This window comes from Pseudophryne corroboree, chromosome 3 (assembly GCF_028390025.1).
Source record: "Pseudophryne corroboree isolate aPseCor3 chromosome 3, aPseCor3.hap2, whole genome shotgun sequence".
NCBI classification, from domain to species: Eukaryota; Metazoa; Chordata; class Amphibia; order Anura; family Myobatrachidae; genus Pseudophryne; species Pseudophryne corroboree.
Window position 1 is genome coordinate 385,408,177 of NC_086446.1, and position 23,756 is coordinate 385,431,932.

General features: G+C 45.1%; 1 protein-coding gene and 1 pseudogene across 1 annotated transcript in view; both read right to left on the reverse strand.

The window, feature by feature from the left end:
• The window catches only part of MRC2 (mannose receptor C type 2), a 174,470-nt gene extending 159,513 nt beyond the window's left edge, over window positions 1-14,957 (reverse strand). Inside the window, exon 1 of the mRNA XM_063960019.1 lies at window positions 14,799-14,957. Coding sequence (XP_063816089.1) covers window positions 14,799-14,904 — 106 coding nt within the window. The 5' untranslated portion in view covers window positions 14,905-14,957. The remainder of the gene's footprint in view (window positions 1-14,798) is intronic.
• Window positions 14,958-18,275: 3,318 nt separating this feature from the next.
• On the reverse strand, window positions 18,276-18,393 carry LOC134897541 (5S ribosomal RNA; annotated as a pseudogene).
• Window positions 18,394-23,756: the final 5,363 nt, after the last annotated feature.

The window sequence follows — 23,756 nt, forward strand, 5'->3', positions numbered from 1 at the left end:
AGTGCAGCGATCAGGCTAAAAATCGGCATTTCTGTGCATGCCTATGCACCGCAGTGCGCACGCGCGACATACGGGTACAAAGGCATTTGTTGTTTAGCACAGGTTCTAGCGAAGTTTTCAGTCGCACTGACGGCTGCAAGAAGATTGACAGGAAGGGGGAGTTTCTGGGTGTCAACTGACCATTTTCAGGGAGTGTTTGCAAAAATGCAGGCGTGTCTGAAAAAACGCAGGCGTGCTGGGCGTACGCAGGGTGGGCATATGAGGTCAAATCCGGACACGAATAGGCTGAAGTGATCGCAAGCATAGGTTCAGAGCTACTCAGAAACTGCACAAACTGTTTTTGCAGAGCTCGGCTGCACATGCGTTCGCACTTCTGCTAAGCTAAAATACACTCCCCAGTGGGCGGCGGCATAGCGTTTGCACGGCTGCTAAAGCTAGCTAGCGAGCCATCAACTCGGAATGACCCCCTATATTCTCTGCTTTCCCGACCCGTCCCCCATGTGTCCTGCTCAACTAAAAAATTAATTAAGCATATTTTAAACTCTGCTAAATGTCACACTGCTTTGTGATGGAAGTCCTCCGCACCCCTGTCTTTGACTGCTACAATACAGTCTGTTCCATGTACCTGATGGAAAGAATTACATCTATCCTACATGATACTCCAGCTCATTTTATAATGGTCTGGACTCCCTGGATGAACTACTTTGAGGCAGAGCCTCCTCTGACTACTATTTAACCCTGCACTTTATCTTCATCTACAACTCGGGCATGGGTGGTACACCTCGACGGGTGGTCTTCAGTATGCCGGCGGTCGGGCTCCCGGCGACCAGCATACTGGCGCCGGGAGCCCGACAGCCGGCATACTGACACTTATTCTCCCACGACCCCCCTGGAGGGAGAATAAAATAGTGTGGCGCGCGTAGCACGCCACCGTGCCCATAGCGTGGCAAGCGCCTCATTTGCGCTCGCCACACTGTCGGTAAGCCGGCGGCCGGCCTCCCGGCGCCGGTATGCTGGTCGCCGGGAGGCCGGCCGCCGGCAGATCGTAGTGAACCCCACCTCGACAGGTCCCCCCACTCCCTCTCTGCTTCCCCTTTCCTTCCTACACTTACCGCCTAAGCGGTAGGATAAATTCAATGCTTTATTTACTGATTGTTGGAACATTTACAGAGATTTCAAACTGTTTATCTACATCTTGTGCTATCTGACCTTTACTAATTTTTAACATCTGTTAAGATTCATATACTTCATACTGTTTATGTATCTTCATATTGCTCTGCCTCGAAAAAAAGCTTAATAAACAGATTTCTCAATAAGAAATAAATGAGTAAAGCATAAAAAATTCAACCCCCTTTTTTACAAACACAGGACTTCCGACTCCAGTCAGTCGTGTAAACGCTTGTCACTGAGAGAGGACAGTATCAGCAGCTGTTTTACACTGTAAAGTTTTACTTACGTGTATGTCATGTGTCTGTTTCTCATCACCGAGGAGGGCTGTCACCCAGTTCACAACTCTCACCCACTTACTATGTAAATAAGAAGGTTTCTAAACAACGTAATAAGAACTAGAATCTCCCTGAATTCATCTGGGGGCCGCTTTCAGCTTTGTGGCTCTGTCTCTATGGAACGTTCTTCCCTACACAGTTCGAGAAGCCCTCACTTTAGAATCCTTAAAACACAGACTCAAGACTTACCTACCTGCTGATGCATTTCATTGATATCTACTGTTAAGCTTTGTAATTTGTGCTGTAAAGTCAAATGTAAAGCACTTTGACTCCTATTAGGAGAAAAATAGGATTTTAATTACCTACCGGTAAATCCTTTTCTCGTAGTCCGTAGAGGATGCTGGGTTTCCATTTAGTACCATGGGGTATAGGCGGGTCCCTTGGGAGCCATGGGCACTTTAAGAGTTTAATAGTGTGGGCTGGCTCCTCCCTCTATGCCCCTCCTACCAGACTCAGTCTAGAAACTGTGCCCGAGGAGACGGACATACTCTTTGAGAGAAGGAAATACACAGATAGTGGTGAGATTCACACCAGCTCACACCGAAACGAAAAACTATGCTGACCAGCATGCAACATGGAGAAACCATGCTAATCAGCATGCAACATGGAGAAACCATGTAAACCAGCATGCAACTTGAGAAAATCAAGCGAACCAGCATGAAACATGAAGAAACCATGACAACCGGCATGCAACATGGAAGAAACCATGCTAACCAACCGGACATGGAGAAACCATGTTAACCAGCATGCAACATGAAGAAAACATGCTAAGCAGCACGCAACATGAAGACACCATGCTAAACAGCAAGAACTAAAAGAAACCATGCTAATCAGCAGGAAAGAGGAACAGCAATAGCTGAAGCAATACTTAATTGAGTAACAACGCAGGAAACAAAGCGCTTTGTGGGCACCCAGCATCCTCTACGGACTACGAGAAAAGGATTTACTGGTAGGTAATTAAAATCCTATTTTCTCTTACGTCCTAGAGGATGCTGGGGTTCCACTTAGTACCACGGGGATGTACCAAAGTTCCCAGTACGGGAGGGAGAGCGCTGAGGCTCCTGCAGAACAGATTGACAAAACTTAAGGTCCTCAGAGGCCAAAGCATCGAACTTGTAGAACTTAGCCAACGTGTTCGACCCTGACCAAGTAACTACCCAGCAAAGCTGCCAAGCCGAGACACCCCGGGCAGCCACCCAGGAAGAACCCACTCTACGGGTAGCATGGGCCTCAACAGAATTTGGACACGGCAATCCTGCCGTAGAATAAGCATGCTGGATAGTAAACCTGATCCAGCGAGAAATCGTCTGCTTAGAAGCAGGACCCCCAACCTTGTTGGGATCATAAAGGACAAACAGAGCGTCCGACTTCCTGTGATGAGAATTTCCTGTGATGAGAATTTCTCTTCCCAGAAATCTTCAAAGCTCTCACATTCAAGGACTTGTAAGTAATTGAGGAGTCAGTAGTCACTGGTACCACAATAGGTTGGTTGATATGAAAAGATGACACAACTTTTGGAAGAAATTGCTGACGCATACTGAGCTCAGCCCTATCTTTATGGAAAACAAGTAGGGGCTCTTGAAGGACAATGACCCCAATTCTGACACACGCCTAGCAGATGTTAATGCCAACAGTGTGACTGCCTTCCAAGTAAGAAACTTGACCTCTACCTCCTGTAAAGGCTCGGACCAATCCAACCGTAGGAACTGCAGCACCACAGTAAGATCCCACAGTGCCGTAGGAGCCACAATAGGTGGTGGAATGTGCAGAACCCCATTCAAGAAAGTCTGAACCTCTAGGAGAGCAGCCAATCGTTTCTGGAAGAAAATGGACAAGGCCTAAAACTGGACTTTTAAGGAGCCCAAGCGTAGGCCCACATCCACACCCGCTTGCAGAAAGAGGAGAAACCGTCCTAGTTGAAACTCCACCGTAGAAAACCTCTTGGATTCACACCAAGACACACACTTTTTCCAAATACGCTGGCAATGCTGGGACGTAACTCCCTTCCTAGCCTGTAGCAGAGTAGGAATTACCTTTTTCAGAATGCCCTTCCGAGCTAACATGAAGCGTCCAACCTCGTAGCCGCAGGAAGTCTTGAAAGGTGAATGGCCCCTGTTGTAGAAGGCCCTCGCGAAGAGGGAGAAGCCTCGGATCCTCCATTAGTAAGTCAAGAAGATCCGCGTACCAAGCCTTACGCCTGAACTCTTTTTTTATGAGTTTGAGAATCCTTGGAATGAATGGAAGTGGAGGGAACACATACACTGACTGGAACACCCTCTGAGTTACCAGGGCGTCCACCGCCACTGCATGTGGGTCACTCGACCTGGAACAGTACCTCCGAAGCTTCTTGTTGAGACGAGAGGCCATTATGCCTATCTGAGGCACACCCCATCGGCTTGTGACCTCTACGAATACCTCCTGATGGAGGCCCCATTCTCCTGGAAGGAGATCGTGTCTGCTAAGGAAGAACGCTTCCCAGTTGCTCACTCCCGGAATGAAGATTGCTGACAGCGCCACCACGTGATTTTCTGCCCAGAGGAGGATTCTTATCACCTCTGACATTACAGCTCTGCTCTTCGTTCCACCCTGTCAGTTTAGGTAGGAGACCGCCGTACGTTGTCCGACAGAACCTGAATGGCCTGATCTTGAAGAAAATGTGTCGCTTGTAGTAGGCCGTTGAACCCGGCCCTTAGCTCCAGAATGTTTATCGGAAGGATGGATTCCAAACTTGACCACTTTCCTTAGAAGTTTTCCCCTTGGGTGACAACTCCCCAACCGTTGTCGAGAAGGTGAGAAGTTTGCAGCCACCAGAGGGATGAAATTCTGGATTTCGGCAACAGGCGTATTTGCTGGTGCAAGTGAAGATGAGATCCCTACCATTTGACCAGGCGATCCAGTTGGAAAGATCCTGCTAGGAACCTTCCGTACGGTCGAGCCTCGTAAGAGGAATGCACTAATGAACCGATACCTGGGCTGGCTTCAGGACATCCTGGACCATGGATTGGATCACCAACGCTTTCTCCACCAGCAAAAACACCCTCTGCACTTCCATGTCGAGAATCATCTCCAGGAAGGAACGCCTCCTTGTCGGTTCCAAATGTGAAATTGAAAGCTTCAGGATCCACCCAAGATCCCGGGACAGTTGATTTGAGAGAGCAACACTCTGTAACAACATCCCCCTGGAGGATGTTAAGGTCATCCAGATATGGAATTAAGTCCACTCCTGGACTGTGGAGTAGGAGCACAATCGCCGCCATGGCCTTGATGAACACCCCCGGTGTCGCGAAGAAGCCAAGTGCAGTGTTTGGAACTGGAAGTGACACAGGCCCTCATTCCAAGTTGATCACTCTCTAGCTGCTTTTAGCAACAGTGCACACGCTAAGCCGCCGCCCTCTGGGAGTGTATCTTAGCTTAGCAGAAGTGCGAACGAAAGGTTAGCTGAACTGCGCGTAAAAATTTTCATGCAGTTTCTGAGCAGCTCGAAACTTACTCCTACCTTGCGATCACCTCAGTCAGTTTAGTTCCTGCTTTGACGTCACAAACACGCCCTGCATTAGTTCGGCCAGCCACTCCCCCTTTTCTTCAGCCACTCCTGCGTTTTTATCTGGCACGCCTGCGTTTTTCAGCACACTCCCTGAAAACGATCAGTTTCCGCCCAGAAACACCCACTTCCTGTCAATCACACAACAAACAGCAGTGCGACTGAAAAGCGTTGCTCGACCTTGTGTAATACTGCATAGTTTTGTGTGAAAGTACTTCGCGCGTGCGTACTGCGGCCTGTATGCATGCGCAGAAGTGCCGCTTTTTCAACTAATCGCCACGCTGCGAACGAAAGCAGCTAGCGATCAACTCGGAATGAGGACCATAGTTGTAGTGCAACCTTAGATAGGTCTTAGTTAGGGAGTGGCGGCCGTGCTGCGGGAGTGAGCGGTCGCCTCGTGGGCTTGCGATCATCACCCTCAGGAGCTCAGTGTCCTGTCAGCGGAGATAGGAGCCATTAACCTCTAGGGTTGGATCCTACTCCCCCTCTAAGTCCCACGAAGCAGGGAGGCTGTTGCCAGTAGCCTCCATGTACCTAACTCTTTTAAAAAACAATAGAACTAGAAAAACTCCTAGGAGCTCCCCTAGCTGTGACCGGCTCCACCGGGCACATTTTCTAAACTGAGTCTGATGGGAGGGGCATAGAGGGAGGCGCCAGCCCACACTCAAACTCTTAAAGTGCCCATGGCTCCCAAGGGACCTGTCTATACCCCATGGTACTAAATGGAACCCCAGCATCCTCTAGGACGTAAGAGAAAGTGCAATATAAATAAAATTATTATTATTCAAAAAGGCTTTAAGAATTTACACACAAAGTTCTCCTTCATGTTTATCTAAAATGTATCAAAACCCCACTAGAATGTATTACCAAACTGGGATGCAGTCATCATGTCAACATTTACAAAGTTGAAACCACAATGTCGACAGGTTTGATGTCTACATTGTTGAAATGTCGACATTACACATGTTCACATCTGCGGAATGTCAACATGTTCACAATGTACGCATGTGAAATGCCGACATACCACACCGATAAGAGGGTTAGGCTGTAGGAAGGAAGGTTAGGCACTAGGGGGAGGGTTAGAGGTTAGGGGTTAGCAGTACTCACCTTCATAGGATCAGCACCATGAGCTTACCACCGAACAACAATGCTGGAACAGCCGACCCGCTGAACCAGGTAAGTTACCACTAGACCATATGGAATGTTTTGTTGACATTCTAATCATGTCAACATTCCATCAAAGTTAACATGATGAATGTCGACATGTTCAATATCATCATGCCAAGCATACTATTAACATGCTGCATGTCGACATTACCACAATGTTGATATTCTCATGTCAACATTACGACCATGGCAAAATTCTCATGTCGACATTATGAATGTCAATATAATGCCAACAAAAGTTATCGAACCCAGCCCAATTCCATTCTTAAAATAACAATGACGTGATGAATGGCGAACATGTTGACATTACGACTGTGTCAACATTCTTGTGTCAACATTATCAGTCCCAATTCCTTAATTTAATTTACATGTAACTTCTGACCAAAACCCTGTTGGATATAACACTTACCTCCACTAAAACTGACCGTCAATCTTCAGGAAATTGAAAGCACTGCATAGATAACTATGATGATCTATTTATCTTATTAAAATGCGTGGGATCCCCACATATCAATAGCCAGCCCCAGACCTCTGAGCTTGGGCTGGTATTGGAAAATAGGGGTAAAAAATAGCATGGCGTCCTAACAAGGGCAGATTAAGAAAGGAGGGGCCCGTGTGCAGTTTCTGTGTGGGCCCCTTCCTCTCTGGCAGCGGCATAGACTCTGGCTGTGGGAGAATGGTGCCAGCGTCTTGATCCCGGGGACATATCTACTGCGCAAATCACTGGGAAATCGCCACAGTGCCATTTTAACGGTGGTTTATGTCCGCAGTGCCAGCCACCGCGGGACTCTGTAGAGGTTAAGTATAATTACATGGATGCAGATTGTGCTGTGTGAGTGCCATTATTTTTAAATGTAACTATTTATTGACTTTTTTATGCAATCTGTGTTTATTAAGAAAATAAAGAAATCACGGTAACACCTCGTCATCAATATTGATAAAGTATAAACAAGTTATGCAAGGTAAACACAGCATAAGTATAAGAACTGGCTGAAGAGAATACAGGAAAGTACTAGAGAGCACAGTGGATAATAATAACAACCAGTACTGACTTTTAAGTGGGGTACACACGGAGAGATCTGTGCTTAATTTCTAAGCAACATGACTAGATTGCTTAGAAGTTAAGCAAGGATCTCTCTGTATGAATGCCCCACAGCGACAGCGATGCGCGGCCCCGCACGTTGCTATCGCCAGTACTAGATTGGCCTGCAATCTAGCACATTGCTCATTTCACCGATAAGTGAAATGCACGTCCCCTCAGTCCTGTGCTGTGTGCTGAGCGGGGGAGAGATGTGTGCTGAGCGTTCTGTGCTAGGTCGCTCAGCACATATCTCTGGGAGAAATCTCCCTGTGTGTACGAGGCTTAAGAGTTAAAGAAGCCTCCACAGGTCATACTGATATGTGTAGTGCTACGGTCAAACATGTCTACCACAGACAGGTCTCATTTGTGTTCTATTGTGCTGTGATGTTTATGTGGGTTCTATCTGTGTAAAAACAACTTATGGTTAGTAAATGTGGGGTTTCTGTTATTGTCTATGTTTATCAATGTTGGGCCGGTATCTGGACTCCAGGTCGACACCACTTAGGTCAACACCAATTAGTCGACACAGCTTAGGTGAACACCAGAAATAGGTCGACACAGACAAAAGGCCGACATGAACAAGGTCAACATGGAAAGAGGTCATTATGAGTTTTTCACATTTTTTGAACTTTTTTATACTTTACGATCCACGTGGACTACGATTGAATAGTAACATGCCCGAAGCATGGCGAGCGAAGCGAGCCATGCGAGGGGACATGGTGCACTAATTGGGGTTCCCTGTCACATTATGAAGAAAACTACACCCAAAAAAACATAAAAAAACTCATGTAGACCTTTTTCCATGTCGACCTTGTTCAGGTCAACCTTTTGTCCGTGTCAACATATTTATGGTGTTGTCCGATTTGTGTCGACCTAAGTGGTGTCGGCCTTGAGTTCCAGACCTGTTGGGCCAATGGACTATTGCAGTGTAAAATACTATTCTGTGATTCTTGTCTTCAGTAAATCTCCATTATGCAAAATCACCAGAAAATAATAAAAAAATGTGATGCTTAGTAAATTTACCCCCAGACCATCATATTGTTCACAGCAGCACAGATTATTTTAGGAGATTAATGTGCTGATTATGAAGATGGCAGCAGCAGATATGCTATACCCCTTTCACACCAAAGTCCTGGATAAAGTACGTCTTAATATTTAGGTTTTAGATTTTTTTCAATTAAATTCTTATATTTTCAACTAAAGCCATCGTTAAGATCTTTACACATGCTTCCTCTCTTCTCTATCCACTGCTCTCTTGTGCATTACATTTGTTTAGGTTTGATACTTACAGTAGCAATGAATTCCCTTCCTTTTAACATGCTTCAATCTGTCACCAAATTGTTTGATGTGAAATCCAACTTTCTGCTGGTGGCGTAAACATTCAATCTCCCCTGCTACTACTGTACATTTATTTGCTGCATGTTCTTTATGTTATTAGAACTTCTATAATTCCTACTGTATGTATATTTGTCATAATCAAATAGACTATCGGGGAGATTTATCAGTGGAAAGAGATAAAGTACCAACCAATCAGCTCCTAGCTGTCCTTTTTCAAATACAGCCTGTAACATTCTGATTGGTTGCTACAGTTATTGCTGCGATTCATGTGGAGGATAATTGGTATAACAAATAAACAAAAAATATAATTTTCACCTTTATTTTCATTTTAATAGATACACATATGCACGTATACATACGTATATATATATATGTGTATACACAAATATAAATATATGAAAATATAAATATATATAAGTGATAATGATCTGTCTCTTCTGCTGTAAGGTCCTGAGGACGGGGTGCTGTCCCCGAAAGTACTCGACCACAATACAGTTTTGTGTTTTGCTGACAATGTCGACTCTGAGTGCCGTTTCTTATATGGAGCTGTGAATCTGATTATGCTGCACCAGGGCATGCTGTTTTGGACAAGTGAGTGCCGGCAATATATGGATTTATGGATTTACAAGTGATAATGGATATATTCTGACTTGGAGTTTATTTAAACAACCATCCTGCTTAGAAATCTGTCTTGTTCAGCTGCGGCTGTTAATGAGTTATATTAGTATGACCATCGTGCATTCTGCCCGTTTGGCACACCATAGTGTTATGTTATAATATTATAATATTGTAGTGAAAAAGGTTACTAATAAAGTTTTAACTATACAAATTGTTTTGGTGAGAATAGCATACCTCCCAACATGCCCCTGTCCAGGAGGGACAGAATGCTCTGCTCCTGGACTTCCCTCTTAATGTATGATTGCCATCACCTGTGCTGAAACACCTTTCCTTTCCATTAACTAGTTCAATACCGGTGCCGGCAATCATAAATGAAGAGGAAAGTCCAGAAGCAGAGCATTGTGTCCCTACTGGAGAGGGTCATGTTGGGAGGTATGTAATAGATATATGTGTGATGACTATTATTTAGAATAGACCTAGAGTCTCACAATTTACCTGACACCTGATAAGGGGAATTATTGAAGGCACCTGCTCACCAGGTATAAAATCTCCCAACTGGACGCTGGGAGTCTACCTTTGCCTCTTGAAAAACCTGCCTGAGAGAAATGCGCTGAGGATACAGAGGATTGTTTCCACTTATTAGAATCTGCTATACCTGCTGAACACCTTAACCACCAATATCTCCAGTACAGTGAGGTAGGGTGACCATATTATCTCTTTTGCCTGGGATGCTCATGGATTACACAGGTTCTCTGACTGATTAAAACCAGCTGACATGTAGGCTTGAAGTCAGCCAGCCCCAGAACCTGTGTAATTCATGAGCAGGTAAAAAAGATAATATGGTCACTCTAAGTGAGGAGAACCAGCTCTTCTGCGCTTCATCTACTACAGCACTGCACCCCACCACAACGGGCTTAAACAGACGTGTGCTACGCTGATTGGGAGAGCAAGACCAGCCAAAGCGGGTCACACCATGGCTGCTGAGAACCGAACATTCCACATGCTGGGGAGCGGTGACGAGTTAAACTATGACTGGTAAGAGCAGAATGCTCCCCTTGTTGGTTAGTGGTTGGTGTGCCCCCAACCTTCACCACCTTTTGTTTTTTATGAAATCTCCCACTCCATCCCACACAGAAATGGGATAAGGATACCTTGTTATAAACTTGACTGGCACAGCGTGGAGATAGATTGTGACAACTGAGTGTCTCCACTACTGAACATTGATTCTATTTGATATTTATCCAATTAATGGACGGTGATACTAAACATTATCAGGTGTTCCTTCAGGTATAAGTACAGAAAGATAATTATATTCAAATGTGGATACACTGAATAATGTGTGCATGATATTTTATGTAATTATATTGTTCTTAAAAAAATGTTTTATAAAAAATATTTATTAAGTATATAGTGTGTCTTGGTTAAGTGCCAGCTGGTACTACACTATATTCTGATTGGTTGCTACCTTATCTCTCTCCAAGCTTTGAGAAATATCAATAATAATAACAACTCCAGGGAGTGGGCAAATGTAAATCAAACATTTAAAGAGCACTCCTAATATACAGTATTCTACAACCGCATATCATATGTATCAGTTGTAGCCCATTATTCTCCTACTGGCCTTATGGTATATTTTCTCATATGTCTCCATGTATGTTGAGAGAATAATGCTAGGTATAAAATGTGGGATTAGTATGTAAAATCGGCGGCCAGGATGCCGGCTGTCAGCATACAGACAGCCGGATCCCGGCCACCGGTAAGCTGGCAGCAGGGCGAGCGCTCGTAAGCCCCTAGTGGGCTTGCTGCGCACGCCATAGGATTTATTGTCGTGGACACCCATAGAGGGAGAAAAGAATGTGGCACCGGGATTCAGGGGGCAGTATTTCACCACTAGTCGGGACTCCGGTGTCCAGGATCCCGACTAGCGGTATAGTAACCGCTTCCCTATAATGTCACTGGTATGTCTCTTTAATAAATCTCTCCATATAAGTTCTTTAGGTCAGAGACCTCACTCCTGCAGCATTCTGAGTAGTGAGGACTGGGTAATGAAACATTCCTCTTCCTGATGTTTACTACCAGAGATGGAGGCTCAGTACACCTGCTGCCTCAGTCAGATGGCATTTTATAGCTCCAGTGTGTAAAAGAAAAAAAAGGTTGGAGTGAAGTGGGCTGTATTTCTCAGATGGGTGAGTGTGCCAAATGTTCAGAAATGAGACTGACTCGTATAGCAGAGATGGCATCTGTATAAGCCAAACAAAAGGTCGACAGGGTCAAAAGGTCGACAAAAAAAGTAGACACCACGTTTTTTGCATTTTTATGGTTTGTGTGGATAGTTTTGTGATCTGGGACCCCCAATTGTAGAAAGGCATACCCTCGCCACAAGGTTTATAACCAACCCTATGCCGACATGGATAGAGAAGGTATGAAATAGTCCAAAAACATGTTAAATAAAAAAAAAAAAATTGTCTACCTTTTGACCCTGTCTACCTTTTTCATGTTGACCTAATGTCTGTCTAACGTATGGTGTCTGTCTATTGACTGTCTAACTAGACACTGTCTATCTATCAACCGGATACCCCTCGCAGCCTATATCTAATCCTAACCCTCCTGCAGTCTAAACTTAACCCCTCCCCCACTTCCCCACAGTCCAACCCTGCCCCCGGAGCCTAAACTTAACCCCCCCCCCATCCTCCCATGGCTTAAGGTGCATACACACTGGCCCTCATTCCGAGTTGTTCGCTCGCTAGCTGCTTTTAGCAGCCGTGCAAATGCTAAGCCGCCGCCCTCTGGGAGTGTATCTTGGCTTAGCAGAAGTGCGAACGAAAGGATCGCAGAGCTGCTACAAAAAAAAAAATTTGAGCAGATTCTGAGTAGCTCCAGACCTACTCCTAGCTTGCGATCACTTCAGACTATTTAGTTCCTGTTTTGACGTCATGAACACGCCCTGCGTTCGGCCAGCCACTCCCCTGTTTCCCCAGGCACGCCTGCATTTGTATCTGACACGCCTGCGTTTTTCAGCACACTCCCTGAAAACGGTCAGTTACCTCCCAGAAACGCCCCATTCCTGTCAATCACTCAGCGATCAGCAGTGCGACTGAAAAGCGTCGCTCGACCTTGTGTGAAATTGCATCGGCTTTTGTGAAAGTACGTCGCGCGTGCGCACTGCGCCGCATGCGCAGAAGTGCCGATTTTTAGCCTGATCGCTGCACTGCGAACAACGGCAGCTAGCGATCAACTCTGAATGACCCCCACAGTGTGATATAGCCTTGCTATTTTGACTATATAGTCAAAATCACAAGGAAAGTTAGCGCAAATCATACCATGTGTACACAGCTTGCGATACCGATGCGCAGTCCTTGCATTAAAAAATAGACTGTGTAGGCAAGTTAATATTAACTATCTGGTATAAAGTATAGTCAAATTTGGCCATAGCCAAAATCGCAAGCACACATAGACAATATAGCATAGTCAAAATCGCACATAAGTCAGTATCGCACCGTGTGTATGCACCTTTACCTGTTCGGCGGCCCTGCAAACAGTCAACTGGGATCCCGGCGCTGGGACTGTGTCCCTATTCAGGATGCTGGCACCGACATTCGATCAGTGTTGAGTGTCGGCATTTCAACTGCGGGAATCCCAACTTCCTGGATCCTTACTGGATCCCCCATTGTGTATTAATGCCTATTTCCCTATAGATTGTAAGCCTACGAGCAGGGCCTTCCTACCTCTGACTGTTTGATTTTACCCAGTTCTGTTTTATCATTGTTGTTTCCAACTATAAAGCGCAACGGAATTTGTTGCGCTATATGAGAAACTGTTAATAAATAATAATACATTTAAGGAGCAGCAGTCAGTAATCATGATATGTCAGCTTGTCATATGGGGTGGCAAACATGTTGGCAGCTGTTGGGATCCTGTAGGTCAGGATACCGACGCCGGAATCCCGACACCTGGTGAAATGCCAGCAGTTGGGCCTGGATACCCCACTTGGGTGGTCCACGCCACCACCTGAGGGGGAACAGATTAGTGTTAGCCACTGGGCCCAAAGTGTGGTGAGCGCAGCGAGCCCGCAAAGGGACATGCTGCGCTCGGCGCCGGTATTCCAGCTGTTCGGATTCTGGCGTTGGTCTGCTGACCGCTGGGATCCCGACAGTCGGGATATCATACTGATTTTGTCATATACTCAGACTGCATAGTAGTGCATTTAATAATAATATTAATAATAATACTAATAATATTATCCTTTATTTACTGTATATGGCGCCACAAGGGTTCCACAGCGCTGAACAAAGTGCATAGACAAAATCAGCACAAGAAAACCGCTACTTACAGTACAAGACAATGCACATGATATATAACATTGTTGCATCAGTGGACATAACACTGAAATAAGTATCAGGGTGGCAGAAACGGAGTGTTAAGGGCCCTACACACTGCACGATCCGCCGCCGATCTGCCCAATGGCGGATACGGGCGACCCGGCGGCAGGGGGGAGAGAAGTATGGTGTAGATGATAAAATAAGGAAAGCAGATGAGGGAAGAGGGCCCTGGTTGCGAGAGCTTACATTCTATAGGGGAGGGGCAGAGAGTCAGGGGTGACACAGATGGGGTAGAGACAGTGAGCATGGAACAGAGGGTTAGGATGAGAGATGATTGGGATTGTATAACATCAACTTGAACTTTATAATAGTTTGTATTACGATAACAATTCACATAGATTAGCAATATCTCTCCTTATTGATGGTGTATGTCAATAGATAGGTAATAAGAATATGCAGCAACATCAATTAATCGCGCAATTAAAAAGACGGATGGAATCTGGTGTCGCCACCAAAGCTTTGCCTCAAATACTTGCCAAAACACATTGATGATCTCCTAAAAACGTTCATATAATCCTTACCCTGAATCCCTACTACAAAGAAGAGAGCCCCTTCAAGAAGAGCGGTGTCATGCATGCATAGGGGGACGCAATGAGACTCGCCTCACTGCTGAAGACGCTGGCTAGGCTGATGAAATGGCTAGAGCTGGGCACAGCCTCCGGCTCTCAGCCCCACAGGAGACAAATGTACAACTTTTTGCCTACTTCAGAAACTGCATCTATGTCCGCACAGAGAGGAGAAGCCAGACATCGTTACACGCTGCAATATGTACAAAACCCGAGTCCCCATGGTATGAAATATCTTCATGATGGGTAAATGTAAAATGTAAACTTTATAGTACCCTCTATATATTTTACAGGGGAACAAGTTTCCCCAACACCTCCCCCATTGTAAGGAACTGTCCAATTCACATCTGCTTTTACTCAATGCTGCAGCTTTTCCTTCTCCCCTTTCTCATTCCTCCTCTCCCCTGCTAGGCCACCTCACTGCCGGTGCTCCTCCACTAGCCAACTTCTAGTCAGCAGTTTTCACTCAAAAGAAATGCTTTCAAATCAGCCCCTTGCACAGCACATTCCCAAACTGAGCGGCACAGACAGCCCATAAACTCCCATACACACACACACTGAGCAGCACAGTTATACTAGGGCTGGCATAAAAATCCCTCTTACCTGTGTTGGAACTGCCAAGGTGCAGATGTGTGACAGATACAAGGAGGGTGCATTTTAAAAGGGTGATCCACTGGGAGACAGCCAGAAGCCTGTTGCAGCAATACATTCTAATACTAATCTCCAGTTCTCCTGCAAAGGATGCAAGGGAGAGAGAAAGGAGGGAGGGAGGAAAAGGGGGAGGGCTGAGCGAACAGATGAAAAACGTCTGTATGTCTCAGCTTGTGTGAGTGTTAAGTCAATGGGCTGGATCAGACATTACGTAAGCAAGTGTGAAAAACTGGGGGAAGATCTGAAAAAGTGCAAAAACTTTTTTCCTACTTTGTTTTCAAGTCATCTGTTTGCAGAAATAGTGATTCCACTCTCTGATCGGCCCTGTCTTGAAGTGACCAAAAGTTTCCTTCTGTGTAAATACAGTAGGTCTGTTGTTATTTTTGTTTTGTTTTGTAATAAAATGTGGAAGGGGTACAGAAGAAAAAAAAGGGGAAGTGGGAGAAGGATTACATTGGAAGCCGAACAATATAGTGTACCTATAAACACGATAGTGTAATAATACAATGTATGACATCATAAAGCACATACATGGTAAATAAACTGATCCGGGGGAGCAACGTCATTCCAACTAAACAGAAGAGGATCGTTCAGATAGCTGCAGTATAGTAGCATTGCGTCCTCTCCGTAACCTATTCATGATAACAGAACACTGTGGACTTTAAAAGGGATGTAGTTAGGATTCCGGCGGTCAGGATCCTAACAGCGGAATCTCGATGGATCCCAAAGGTGAGTTTTAGGGTTAGGCATAAGAGGGAGGGTTAGGCTGTGAGAGGGTACAGTTAGAGTTAGGCTGTGGGAGGTGATGCTTGGGGTTAGGCAGCGGGTGGGTTAGAATACTAAGCAGGATCCGTTGCCATTCTGACCTCCGGCATGTCATACCCAACGCCTTTCAAAAACACTCTGGAAATAGAGGGAGGGAAGTAGGGAGCAAATTTTTCCCAGTTATGTGCTACAGCTGTACAAGCTACATTGAGGGAATAGCCCAACACATAGCTATGATGGATAGAGACACAAAAAGGTGAGTTCAGGATTGTGATCCAAAGCAAGACTAAAGACCCTAATGGCTAAAGAGAATCTCCCCAGAAGGAATGAAAAAAGATTTGACATGTAACACCACTATTATGCTAGGACACCAAATGTAAATTAGTGTTTAGCTCAGACACAGCTAAGATAAGTGGCCAGAAGAGGCTTGATGTCCTTATGTTATAGGACCCGTCTATCTCAAAAGGTGTAGAGGACGAAATGGGTAAAGGACGGGCCTTAGGAGTTATGTGTCTAAATGAAATCTCTCTATGGGAACCCTATGTAAGCTGCCAATCTCCAAATCTACCCATGGTTTTAAATAAGAGGAACAAGTTCAGTCATGAAGTTTGGAAAGCGCTAAGCCTCTTGGTATTTAAGGAGGTCCAGGAACAGCAAACTGTTAATATGTGTGTGTGCTATTGGAGGTGGAATGTGGGTTATAAGAGCAACACATGTGGAGATCAGATGCACTGAACAGCACAAGTTTTTAACCAAGAGTATGGTTTATTGAAGTTAGGCAGAAGTTGTTTGTTGTACAGCCATACTCACAGTGTACAATTCGTGATCTGGATGGAGCGGAGCCAGTGCCGCAGCCGGGCATGTAGGGCATTCCGAAGGGAATGCAGTGGTAGGAGCCCATGCATAGGGATGTGGCCATTCTCCAGAGGGGGTGTGACCAGACTTGGCTAACTATTAGAAAGTGTATGGTCTGGGCCCCTTTATAAATATATTCTAAGCATGATAATTTACCAGATTAATGCACTGTAGAAAATACATAGTCATGTGCAGTATAATGTGTAATTAAAGTGCACAGTCTGGAATCTGATCCCTAAAGGACGGTAGGGCCTCACCGGGGGTTTCCCCTGTACCCCTGTAGGCAGTAGCGGTTTTAGGGCGGGCTAGCAGGGCAGCTGCAGTTACCCCGTCAGGTCCATCTAATTTGACTGTCCACGCCCGCTGCTCACTTCCGCCCAGCTGCATGATGGGCGGAAGTGAGGTATCGGGAACTGCTAAGGCCGTAAGTACTTGCTCCATTTATGTGAGAAACGGAAAAAAGCCAGGGACCTACTGCCGCGGCAGGCGGGACCAGAGCTGTTATGCGGTGAGTGATGGGGACACAGGCAGCTGGGCGGACAGGACACACACACACACTCTCACTCACTGTCTCTCTTTCTGTCTGTTGCTCAATATTGCTATCTGTATAAAAGGGTTGTACCTGCCGTGTGATATATGTAAGGGGCTCTACCTGGTGCAACGTGTATGAGTGGTTCTACCTTGAGTAATGTGTAAAAAAGGGGCTCTACCCGGCGTAACGTGTATAAAAGGGGCTCTACCTGTCTTAAAGTGTAAAAAGGGGTCTCTACATTGCATAACATATATAAAAGGGGCTCTACCTGGCATTACATGTAAAGGAGCTCTACCTGGCGTAACGTTTATGAAAGGTGCTCTACCTGCAGTAATGTGTATAAGGTGCTCTATCTGGCGTAAAGTATATAAAGGGGCTCTACCTGGCGTAACGTGTATAAGGAGCTCTTCCTGGCATAACGTGTATGAAAGGGGCTCTACCTGCCGTAATGTGTATAAGGGGCTCTCTCTGGTGTAACGTGTATAAAAGAGGCTCTACCTGGTGTAATGTGTATAAGGGGCTCTACCTGATGTAATGTATATATGGGGCTCTAACATGGCATAATGTGTATAGGGGATACTACTGTGTGGTGTAATGTGACTGATGGACACTACTGTGCGAAGTAATGTGAATTGGTACTATACTGTGGCCATAGACCTTCCACTTGAAGCCACACCCCTATATTTTTGCACACTGTCCCTATTTTGAATTTGGGGGGGAAGGGCATGCCAAAGGAAACTGTTGAGGAATTGGGGATGACTCCGCACCAGTCTACCGTGGATACAGATTTTATTATTTAATCAGGACCATCAATTCATATTTTGTGTGGCTAATTGCTCACTGTTAAACCTGCTGGTGGTGCACCAAAGAGTCAGTAATCATTTGGAGTACAAAAAAAAGAGAAGAAAGAAGACTCTTGGTTGGTGCACTCTTGAGAAAAAAAAACAAGACGTATGTCAGTATGAATTATAATAGAAACATCAAATATAACTTTTATTAAGAACGATAAAATATAATCTCCTAACAGATAACAATTAAAAATTAGAAAGCACTGATGAATATCAGTGTAACTGTGAGCGGCAGTGGTGACGGGAATGAATAACTTGTGTAATAATCCTAGATTGAATTGTTCTGTGCAACCTATATAGACTCTTTATCTATGCAGCAATAAAGAGTTAAAGGGCTGGTGAGTTGGCCCCCAATAGTAAGTGTGAAGAAGAGTAAAGTGACAGAGTGAATCTGCTGTCAATGTTAGACTGGAGTGTTCCCAAATCTCCAGCCTACTACACCAGGTATTCCCAGGTGGTCTCCTGCCTGGTACTGACTCGGCCCTATACTGTATAGCTTCCAAGATCGGACGAGATTAGGCACTTGCAGTATGGTGTGATAGTAGGTCAAAGGAGTACTGATTGCCTCCTCTAGAATCATTGATGAGAGTTCATGAAACAATGGAGATATTGAGAGAAATGGAGTGGGATCTGCTGTTATTGTTAAGCAGTAGGGTAAGCCTACCAGTTGGAAAACTGCCGTAGGTAAAGTTACTGGATCACCAATGAAAGTCCCTGAAAGGAAATATCAAGAGGGTATTCTCTGATGTACCTATTGGCGGTAAAGAGACCCACACATGGCCCGGCTTAAGGACTAGGGGTGAAATATTAAGGCTTGTTACTGCTGGTACCAGTTGGCACAAAATTATTCATGTACCTATTGTACTAGGACACTGAAAAGTTAAGAGCAACCTTAATAGATAAACATTGGGACATAAGGTCCAATGGACAGGAATAACCGGTAACAGTTCCCCTGTAGGGAAGCAACTGTGATTGTGCCAATAGTGCGGTAATCAAACATAAAGTGATAGAATATTCATCAGTGCTTTCTAATTTTTAATTGTTATCTGTTAGGAGATTATATTTTATTGTTCTTAATAAAAGTTATATTTTATGTTTCTATTATAATTCATACTGACATACGTCTTTTTTTTCTCAAGAGTGCACCAACCAAGAGTCTTCCAAAGGAAACTGTTGCCCTGGGCGCCACAAAGTCTGAAACCAGCGCTGCCTGTAAGCCAGTCCGACTCTGAGCTGAACATACAGAGCGCCAGCCAGTGATGTACTGTATGAGGGCAGCAGTGCAGCAATCTCACAGTATTTGCAGGATATAGCAATCAGTCATATGACCGCTGCTCGGGATCCCGGTGGTCACCATGCCGATGCCAGGATCCTGAGCAATCAAACTGCCGGCAGACAGAATGGCGACCCACAGGGACTATTCCCACACATGTGGGAATAGAACCTGTGGAGAGTGCAACGAGGGGCTTTGTCGAGCATCAATGACTATGACATACTCAGTTTGGTAAGCAAGGTAGCGGAATTCTTCTCACTAGGGGGTTTATTTACTAAAGTACAGGTTTTTAGAAGTAGAGATGTTGTCCATAGCAATCAATCAGATTGTACTTATCCTTTATCTAGCACCTTCTAGAAGACAATAGATAGACAGCATCTCTACTTCTAAACATCTCCACTTCTAAAAACCCGTACTTTAGTAAATGTACCCCTGGCTATGTGAACCACAGCAACAGACACTTTCTCCATGAGCTCACATACTGTATAGAGTGATACCTGATCTCAATGTGCTTGGATTTCTACGATATTTGGTACTGTATGACAATTGGACATCTATTGTCATACTCAATGTTGATGGTGTCTTCCTTGTTTATAACACTCAGTTCACTAAAAGTATTTTTAAGGTGAATAGTTTCTTTGGATTTCCACTCGCACCAGTTATTTGTTGACTGCCTCTTGGATATGTTGAGGCTCACAGAATGTAATACTTGTAAATTCCTCATAATATTTCTGTTTGATCATGCAGAGGTTCTTTTCTTTGTTTGGAAATCCACGCTGGTAGCCTCTGGTTCAGGTATGTTTACAGTTGCTGGCATATCCAATAGCACATACTTCTGCAAAGTTTACATGTTTTTTTGGTCTTTGGATACCAAAGTTTGTAACCTTTACTCTCTTGACTATATCCAAGTAGGATGCATTTCACGTATGTTAGATACAACTTACATGAACTTTCTTTGGGGATGTGTACATACGCAGTGCTCTGAGATGTTTGATACTTTGCTTTCTTCCTGACCACACCTCTATTGATGTCATGTCTTTCAAGGCAATTGTGGGAGCACAGTTCTTTAAATAGACTGCCGTAGACACTGCTTCCACCCAAAAAAAATTGTCAGACTGGCAACTTTTAACATACATTGGGCATTTTCCATTATGGTTCAATTTACATACTCATTTACACAATTATGTTTTGGTGTGTATGCAATGGTCAGTTGATGCTCAATGCCATGCTTCATTTGGAAGATTTCCACATCTTTGTTGAGATAGTCTCCTCCATTATCAGTTCTCAAGACTTTAATTTTGTAACCAGTTTGCGTCTCCACTGATTTCTTGTATTCTGCAATTTTGTTCATCACTTCAATTTTTTCATTGATGAAATAAATGTGTGTAATTCTTGTGAAATCATCAATGAATGTTATGAAGTATCTGTAACAACTTATCGATTTAACTTCCATAAGACCATACACATTTATATGCACCGATTATAGGGGTACCTCAGCTGTGTTTGATGATTTTGGGAATGTACAACGGTTTTGCTTGTCTGTTATGCAGCTTTAACACATGGACTTTTCTGTATCAGTCACTGATATTCTTGTAAATATGCCATGTAGAAGTTTTTAGACACTGTCATAGCCAAGGTGACCTAACCTTCTGTGACAGAGTTCCATGGACTCTGAGTCAGAAGTCATTGTCACATACAGTAACACTGTTCTGTGTCAAGGACATATAGTTAACAGTCACTTTTCTTTACTGTAAAACACACTTTCCTTTTGCAAACTGGACTCTGTAGCCCCTTTGCTCTAGGATGCTTATAGCTATGAGGTTTGTCCCCACGTCTGATACATAAAGTACATCTTGGATTTCTTAAGCCCCCGATACAATAGAACGATTGTCAGACCAATGCGCATGGGAAGATCTGAATCTATCGTCAGTGACAGCATGCTCCTGGATGTAGCCACTTCTCAGATCTTAAGATCTATCTTTATGTGTATGCACAAAATCGTTTGTCCAGTGCTGAAGGGCAGCTGCCGGGGAGTTTAAGGGAAATCTTTGCAAGTCTTTCTAGTGTGAGGGCACCTTTAGACTTTGTTTTTTCCCCTGATTGACAGGCAGAGGTGTTCGCCGGGCGGCATTGCGGGGGGCGGGATGCTGAAAACCGGGGGCGGATCGGAGCCATTTTCGGGGTGGCTGCGTGACGACAGGATGCTCCGAAGGAAAAAATGGAGGCAGCACACCTGCCTTCACAGCCAGGATGCGAGGGCAGGGCTCATCCACAGTTGCTGCACACCGCAATTAAATGTCGGACGCAGCCACTGGGCAGGACGTTCAGCATGCTGGGGGGCCTTGCCCTGCGCTGGGAAGCCCTCAGCATGCAATAGAAATGATTGCAGATTCTGCTTTAGCAGAATCTGCAGTCCAACCTAAATAAGGTCCTTTATTGCAACTGAAATGTCTTGTGTCACCTGAGTCAATATACCAGCAATCTTTTCTGTGACTGTCTGTGACAGTGGCGGAACTACCGCCAGTGCAACCAGTGCGTTGCACTGGGGTCCGCCACTGTCTAGGGGCCCAAAGCAGCGCGGCATGTAATGAATCAAACTGACTCATTACATGCCGCTGTGTGCTGTGGGCAACCGCCGCCCGCAGCACACAGCCGCCACCGAGGACAGGAGAGGAGCAGCGGCTACGGAGGTGAAGGAGGAGGAGGGAGCCGCAACAGCGCACTGTAATTGGTAGAGGCGCTGCTGCTGCTGTCCCTTTCCTTCCCAATAGGCTGTCCTCCGCCGCTGTGAATGCTGGGAAGCGCATCCCAGCATTCACAGCGGCGGAGGACAGCCAATGGGGAAGGAAAGGGACAGCAGCAGCAGCACCTCCACCAATAACACAGCGCTGCTGCTGCTCCCTCCTCCACCTTCTCTCCTGCCCGGGATCATCATCTGCCAGAAGCTGCACGAGGAGCCTGAGCCAGCGGAGACTGTAAGTATAATTCTTCTGCCTCAATGTGTAAAAAGGGGGTCACTGTCTGCCGTTATGTGTAAAAAGGGGTCACTGTCTGCCGTTATGTGTACAAAGGGGGACGCTGTCTGCCGTAATGTGTAAAAAGGGGACGCTGTGGTACTATTTTGTGGCCACACCCCTTCCCCACAAAGCCATGCCCCTATATTTTTTTGCGCGCCTACGGTGCGCACTGTCCCTGTTTTACATGGAGGTGGGGGGGGCTCCGATGCCGTTTCTTGCACACAGTGACGGCACTGTTGCTAGGTATCCATTTCTCTGGCCCTGAGCAGGTCCCCCTCACCAGATCCTCTCCAGGGGTGAGGGGGTTGACTTGGATGGGATGGGCCCAAAGCATTTTGTCGCACCTGGGCCCACCGCTCGCTAGTTCCGCCACTGGTCTGTGACACTCAAATCTGACTGCACTTCTTTCCTTGTGTATCTGTCACATGTTCAGTTTGCATTCAGGTGCTTTTTGTCCTATTTTATGACATACATAACACTTGAATTTGAATTTTATGATCTTTTCACTTTTAAAGCCTAATTCAAATGTTGTTGGTGTTGCACCCTGTGCCGCAAAGTACCAATTATCGGTTCTTTGTGCATGCGCAGGACCCACTCTACGTGTGTGCGAACGGGTCCAGCAACATAGGACAGCAGCAGACAGTCAGTGATTGACAGTCTGCTGCTGACTGGGGGGCAGCAACAGTCTCTGTTTTACCGTCACCATTTAGGGGGAGGGAAGAGGTCAGGGATCCTCATCATTGGACGGAGATTTCCTGGTCAATGTGACGGGCAGCTTGCGTCCTAGGATGCATCTTGGTTCACTATTGGAGCAGGAGGCGTCTGATTTTAATAGATGCATCCTTCTGCATCACCATACAGCACTATCACTATTATAGCAACTTCAACCACATCTGAAATAGGCCCTTAGTGTGTAAAGCAGTATTCCCAGAAATGAAGTCAACTGGCACACGTTCTTGGAACTGTAGTAGTTTTTTTCCTGATAATTTCAGTAGATAGCTTGGCTGTGTTAGCATCTAATGCTACTACCAGGAAATCCAATTCATTTGTTCAGTTCTATAGCATCATCATGGCGATCTCATCAATGACTTGGACTCGTAAAAAGACGTTAACTGCTGGGATATGAACATCACTTTATCAATATTATAGTCATGCATACGTGTACATTCACTCATCTTTGTATTACACAATATACACCTCAGATGATTTCTTCTCATCAGACCCTTATCCACATATGCTGCCTATAGGGCTATCCACATGTCTTTAGCTGACAGTTATACAATAGAATAAATGTACTGTTCAACACTTAAGCCATGGCTCTCCCTATATAGTCTGGGTTTCACCTGGATCAACTGTAACTTCCACAGCCTCTCATGCTTTAGTTGCATTTTCATTGTGAATTTCCAAGTGGAAATTCTCTGAACCTTTCAGCTTAATGAAACCCAAGATGTATGCAGCTCCTGTCTACATGCTGTACAGTGAAAACAGTTATGCAGTTTCATAAATTAACTTCTGTGATTAAATCTGCGAACACGTGATTTTGCATCTAGTCTCTAGTGTGCCTAGGTGTCTGATATTTGTGTGCCTAGGCCAGGGCCGCCATCAAGGGGTGCCCGGTGT